The sequence below is a fragment of the Triticum dicoccoides genome, chromosome 7B (assembly GCF_002162155.2).
Source record: "Triticum dicoccoides isolate Atlit2015 ecotype Zavitan chromosome 7B, WEW_v2.0, whole genome shotgun sequence".
NCBI lineage: Eukaryota > Viridiplantae > Streptophyta > Magnoliopsida > Poales > Poaceae > Triticum > Triticum dicoccoides.
In genome coordinates, this window is record NC_041393.1 from 332,185,452 (window position 1) to 332,192,173 (window position 6,722).

At 48.5% G+C, this 6,722-nt stretch overlaps 1 protein-coding gene across 2 annotated transcripts; it reads right to left on the reverse strand.

The window, feature by feature from the left end:
* Positions 1-1,243: 1,243 nt before the first annotated feature.
* LOC119337971 (protein NTM1-like 9) lies at positions 1,244-5,477 on the reverse strand. 2 transcript variants are annotated; one of them, XM_037610260.1, is made up of 7 exons: positions 5,098-5,477; positions 4,239-4,525; positions 3,612-3,941; positions 3,263-3,502; positions 2,384-3,187; positions 2,042-2,123; positions 1,244-1,927 (listed from the first exon to the last, which is right to left on the reverse strand). In XM_037610260.1, exons 1-7 carry the CDS (start codon positions 5,264-5,266, stop codon positions 1,737-1,739), a joined length of 2,103 nt encoding a protein of 700 aa, XP_037466157.1. In that variant the 5' UTR covers positions 5,267-5,477; the 3' UTR covers positions 1,244-1,736. The 2 variants fall into 2 exon arrangements, with proteins under 2 accessions (XP_037466157.1, XP_037466156.1); XM_037610259.1 differs by having other exon boundaries at positions 3,263-3,505.
* Between the last annotated feature and the right edge of the window lie 1,245 nt (positions 5,478-6,722).

Below are 6,722 nucleotides of genomic sequence, written 5' to 3' on the forward strand. Positions count from 1 at the left end.
CCTACTACTAACTTCATCTTCTTCACTGACTGCATCTTTAGTTAATCTCATCTTCAGTTTAGGCGGGCGGAACGACGAGGGATCGACGATGTGGCACTCAGGCATGTAGAGCGGCATAGAGCCCGCATGTTGCCCTTCTTCTTCTTCGCCCTCTACAGCTCCTCCCGTGGCTCTCCATCCGTCTTCACCGGAAAATTTGTGTCTACTAGCTAGTCAACGTCGATGGTCGCCTCCTTGTGGCCTACAACAACATGCCGAGCTACGACCTGCACATGCGGCGAAGCCTCCTGCTCCTCGTTGTCATCAATGACGACAATAGGCATACCTAGCGGCGGCTTCTTGCGTGCGATGGCGAGGTAGTTGCAGCCGACACGCTCGGGCACAACAACTTGAACCTGCTTGACACGCTCTGCCTCTGGATCTGCTTGTTGCACGAGCGGTGCATGCACTAATGAGCACGCTAGCCAGCATCACCGGGCCGCGACTCGAGCATGCGCCACACGATAAAGACAACCACTGGCACGCCCTTCATTCCGTTGGGGAACACGCGAGCCTTCTCATCTTCCCTGAACTGCTTGAGCAAGCCCCTCGCGTGATTCACCAGCAATAGCATGCTCGTGAACTTGGCGGCGATCTCGCGGGCGACGGCGACCCTGACCGGATCAGTGTCGGCCCAGTCGTCGACCATCATCTCCCATTCGTTGGTCTTCGCCGTCGACAACGACGATAAGCGGCGCGACGGTGACGAGCGACGTGAGCGGGGTGGTTGCTTGTTAGGGATTTGAGAGAGGCGAGGGATTGTGGGGAGATGATAAAGGAAGCCGAGGAGGCAACTGAGACGGAGAGAAGAGAGACGAGTGATGGAGTGAAGGCGGCTATTTAATAAGGCTGCGGCGATTTGACTACTCGGCGCGTGGGCGGGGATTGTGGGGAGATGATAAAGGGAGACGAGGAGGCGACTGAGACGGAGAGGAGACTAGGTGGGGTGGAGATGGCTATTCAAACTACTCGGCGCGTGAGGCTGACATGTGCACCGACACAACAACTCTGGTGCGTGGGGCCGTGGCGAAGCATTTTTTTTCCAAGTTAGGGTTTTCTACAAAAGAGCAGCAGCACCCAGCGGTACCAGAGCAATCGACCGTCGAGGGGACCATAGATTCTCGAGTTGCCGCACCAAACTATTATGCGCCAGAGACGAGGACTATCCCACATGACGAAGGCAGTGTCCAGTTCCACATCCACATCCGCATCACCAAAAACTGAAGCAACTGCAAAGTTCTACAAAATGGAAAAAGGATCTGCAACAGATCTACTCCCTCCATTCGGAATTACTTGTCACAAAAATGGATGTATCTACAATTAAAATACATCTAGATACATTCATTTCATGGACGAGTAATTCCGAACGGAGGGAGTAATTAGGTTCAGACCTTATATCATCACAACAACACGCATAATGGATGACTACAACATGGTTGCCAACATCTGCGGTGACAGGAGAACAAAAACTAGCATGTACTAAGTCACAGGCATCTACAGCAACAGTTGCTCCTTGCTTCGTCCCGCTTCTCATTTGTTACCTCACTTCTTCATTTCACAGTCCCCCGCCGGAAGGGGAACAAACACTTCGCTGTCTTACAACCGTCTTAAACGCAGGCAGCAAGACACGGTATGTACAATGCTCACAGCCGATGTGGAGAAAATGTGACACATTAAATCTGACCATAAGAGAGCTATTATGCCCATCCATAGATCCCAACGCTGACAAGGACGAGAAGAGCCACGGACAGAACTGGCAAGATCATGCGTGCTGCGAAGCCTCCCCTCTTCCTTGGTGCTCTCACATGTGACTGGAGACCACACTCCTGCTTGCTCTCCTTGTCGCTTTTCTCTGCCGTCTTCCGCAGCCTCGTACCAGAATTAGCTTCTGGATCAAGCATTGCAGCATCGGCATGTCAATAATATGTGGAATAGGCTTCGCAAAGCAGAAGCCAACAATAACAAGATAACAAGATGTATAATAGCTCAGCAGACTAGTTACCATGATCAGGCATGTACATTTGCTCATCAGCATGACTGTTGCCAGCGTCGTCAGGGAAGTCTGTGTCCACATGCTCTTCAATCTGGAAGGCAAATACCAAAACATGTTATATTGCTTCAACGACATAGATTACAAACTGCAGCTCATTGCCAGGCATCATTGTCATGCAGGAGTTCATATAAGCTAGAACAGGCCGAATGAAGAAAGCACAGGAACAGGTCATAAACTAAGACACCTTCCACGCATTATATAATGAAACTAACCGTAGGACATCCAATATCTATCTTTTACCACCAAAGTCCAATTGAAGAATTAGGTCAAGAGTAAGAAAGAAGTCCTCACCTCAGCTTCCAGACCTTCGTTTTCACTTCCATGTTCTATAATGCAACTTGACGAACCATCAACACTGGAACATGATCCTGCATCGAGGTTCGATTGTAGCCGTAACCTTCGCACTGCAGTCCCTTGTTCGGTGGTAAATGAGCTATCTGTGCTTGAACTTGGAGCTGTGTGTCGGCTCATAATATTAATCCCTGTTGCCTCGGCATCAGCTTCATCAGAACGCATATTTGAACTTGGAGCAGGGCGCCGGGCCATAATAGTAATCCCCGTTGATTGAGCATCATCACAGTTGGAAGGCACACTTTTAGTTAGAGCACGGCGCCGGGTCATAATAGTAACCCCGGTTGAGTCAGAATCATCTACATCTGCAGATGACTCAACAGATTCACTCATATACTTCGAAGTTACAATATCTGATTCTTCATCTTCATGTTCATCTCTGGTCATGCTCTCTCTACTCTCAACATTGACATCAGACAATGAATCCAGTAGCCGAAGCCTCCTGGGTGCAATGCCCTGTTGAGAAAATATATAGTTCGGATGCACAGTAGACTGTAACTGCTGATGCATGGGATTAAATCCAAATCCGTTGCTCCATACATCATTCTGCCCACTTGAATCGTCCATACTATTGAACAAATCTTGCAAGGACTCATCACCGGAGTCCATGGAAAGTACATCCGGATTAGTGCCATAAGGAAGCAATGCTGCATTCTCATATAATCCACTTTGTTGTGGATTTGTGTCATCTGACAGAAAATTACCGAACCAGTTTGGACCATCATATAGCAACTCACCCTGAGCCTACAGAGAACAAACAAATATAAGAAGGCAGACAATAATCATAACATATACAGCAGATGCCAAAATAATTATTACCTGCATAAAACCAGTGTCTGCATCATACTGAACATTACATGCAGTTGATGAATGCTCATCCGGATCAGCAATTGTTTCATTCAAGAAATCTTCCACTGAATTATGAGGTAACTGAAGTAGAAGCTTGTCCAAATCGTCATGCGATAACATGGGGGCAGAAACGGTTGCAAATTCATGAGACCCGAGATTTTTCGTCTGTGAATCAATTAGGTGAGCCAAAGAGCCAACCGACATATCAGCCTGCTTCATTATATGTGATAAATCAGTATGAGGACTTAGGACCTGAACTCACTTTGAGAGACTGTACACTTAAATAATGCATGATATAGAGGTACACAGTTCTGCTCACCTTGGGACTTTCATCGACATTACCATGAGAAGGCATGCCTAAAACATTTGCTTCATCTATCCCCGAATTGCCATTTCGGTCTGCAAGCCACCTTGTAACCGGTGTGCCCGGAGTATCAATTGTACCTGGCAACTCAATTGGACATCCATGCAGACCAGATTCAGGAGATTCCTTATTTATGAGTGTGATAGCTTCCTCGTTTGCTTCCATGTTGTCAGGAGTTGAACGAGATGGAGTGGGAGAGTAGCCACTTCTATCCATTTCCTCTAGAATGAAGCGCTCAGTTTTCTCCAGTTGCTTTTGAAATAGGCGGTAGAGAACATAACCACCCTGAAAGTACACAAATATCACAGCAGAAGTATCAGACAACGAGGTAGTAGTAACCATTTCCAATCCAGGGGCAATTTTCTTTTTGTTCATTTTGACTGCTCAAAGCGTGCAGACAATCGGATTTGTACTGTGTTGATTATGTTGTTACTTCATTTTACAGTCTAAAATCAAACTGGTAGGTTTCAGAAAATGTTGGTCAATGAGCCTGTTATATCTAAGAACTTAGAACCGCACTGTGAACAGAATCTAACAGCACTGCCACGAAAAACTGAGGAAGAAACAGATAGAGGCCCATACCTGCTCGCCAGACTCAAACTCTGGCTCGGTGGTGCGGTACTCGTGCATAATCCAACCAGTGCGCTCCCCTTTCGGAGCACGTCCTCGGTGGAAAACAAGGGTCTTCTTCATGCCAATCATATGCTGCTTCTTCTTCTCGCCCTTGGACTTGATGACCCTGTCCTTCCCGGTCGCCTTCCAGTACCCAGCCTCCGTCGCCCTGTTTGACCTGCTTCCATTGGGGTACTTGCGGTCCTTGGGTGCAAAGAAGAACCACTCCGGATCCTCCGAGCGGATCAAAGCTTTATCTTCAAGCACCACAATACCGGCGTCAGAAGAAATGGAATCTTCATCCAAAGGTATTGACATTCAAATTATTAAATAGCACCACGCCCAATAGTTACAGCTGCATCGCACCAAATCGCATCTCGGAAAGAGGGTATACTAGAGAAATATATAGCAGGCATCGAGGGAATCGTATCAAATATCAGCACCCGAACACCTTTTTTACTGAATTTCGCAGCCCCCAAACAGCACGATGCAAACCGCGAGAATCAGCCAGTGAATCCAACGAACTAACAAAAAAGGATGGTGCCCTAGGGATCAGAATCCCCCAAACGGAACGCGCCCACGGAGAATCGCAAGAACAGACTGGCTGGAATGGTTATAAGAACAGCAACGCGTACAAAACGGGGGAGACAAAATGGGGGGAAATCAAACTCAGAACCCCAAATTAGGCACGAATCGCAGCGACCAAAATCAGAAGCCGCAAAACAAAGACACAACGGAGCCCCCGAGTCCAACCGCATACGAGACGATCATCCAAGCTCCAGGACCAAAACATCCCCACACACACAAGAGGCGGCAGGAGCGGCAGTACCTGGGAGGTCCCACGGCTCGCACTTGCAGACGTCGATCTCCGGGATCACCTCGACCTCGTTCTTGATCTGCCCCGTGATCTTCCCCTTGAGGTAGTGCCTGACGAGCTCCTCGTCGGTGGGGTGGAACCGGAAACCGAGCGGTAGCGCCTTCAGCTCCATCACCGTCATGCTCCTCCACTGTCCCAAGCTCTCATCCAACGACTACGAGACCCAACCCGGTAGGAGATTCGGAGCTCAGGAGATATACTTAGCAGCGAAGGAAGCGGAGGGGAGTGGATTTTGCCTAGGGTTTGGTCGGATTTGGGGATTTTTAGGGGAGGATGCGGGGAGGAGACGTGTGTGCGAAGAAAGCGAGTGCCGCGTGCCTTCCTTTACCGCGTCTGGAATTTGCTCTGTATATACCCCCGCGTCCGTGTTTACCCCCTTGATGACCATAATATTACGGTTCGGCCACTGCCGCGGCACCACGCCGCCCACTGTCCAGTGAACCAGTCCAGCAGTGATGCGGGGGCGGGGGCGGGGACGGCTCTTGTTTTTCTCCCACTCAAAAATATTAGGCCGCCGGCTTACTGCCGTAAGGTTCGGCCGGTCACACGCCCGCCGTTTTTCTTTAAGAAAAGGTAGATCATAATCTATCTTATGCATCATAATCTATCTTATGCATTCAAAACGGACAAGAGCCCGACTGCCGTAGTCAAATTACATGAAGGTGATGTAAACGCTGCACAGATCGTGCAATAGGCCGTCACCAAGCTTTATCAAGCAAAAGAGAAAGCTAGAGATCAGGAGTTTGTTACATGTAAATCAACTATATTAGCCAGCTACCTAAAGTTCTTTTTCTCGAATACGCCTAGCAGCGTATCATTGCATTGATAGGGCAGAAAAGCGTACAAGGTATAGGGTGGACACTGTCGGTGTCAGAACCGGCAGATCTCGGGTAGGGGGACCAAGCTGTGCGTTTAAGGATAAATGGTAACAAGAGACAGAGGACACGGTGTTTACCTAGGTTCGGGCCCTCTTAAGGGAGGTAAAACCCTACTCCTGCTTGATTATATTCGACGAGTATGAAGATTACAAGAGTGGATCTACCTCGAGATTGTAATGGTTAAACCCTAGATGTCTAGCCTATGAGTATTCCAATGACGGTAAAGAAGATAGCCTCTACGGACTAACCCCTCCAGTTTATATACACATCGGAGGGGCCTAGGGTTTGTACAAGGTCGGTTCATCAGGGAAGAAAACTTCCGGACTCTAATTTTGTCGTCTACGTATTGAGAAGTCCCATCCGGACACGGAGGATAATCTTCAGCTTGATCTTGTACGGCCCATCCAACCCGGCCCATACTCCTGGGCCGGACACCTGAGGGCCCCCGAATCCAGGACTCTCTCAGTAGCGCCCGAACTTGCCTTCAATGACAATGTAGTGTGCGGATATAAGTCTTCGGCTTTGCAAGGCGGGTTCTCCACCATACTCCGGATTGATGATAGTCCGGCATCGTTTTTCATGTCCAGCCTTTATGATTCCTTCATGTCGTCGCCTCGATTTCCACGGATTTGAGCGAATGCCAACGGTTCGCTATCCTTGTTTTTTAATATTTTCTAGCAGGCACAAGCAGCGCCTATA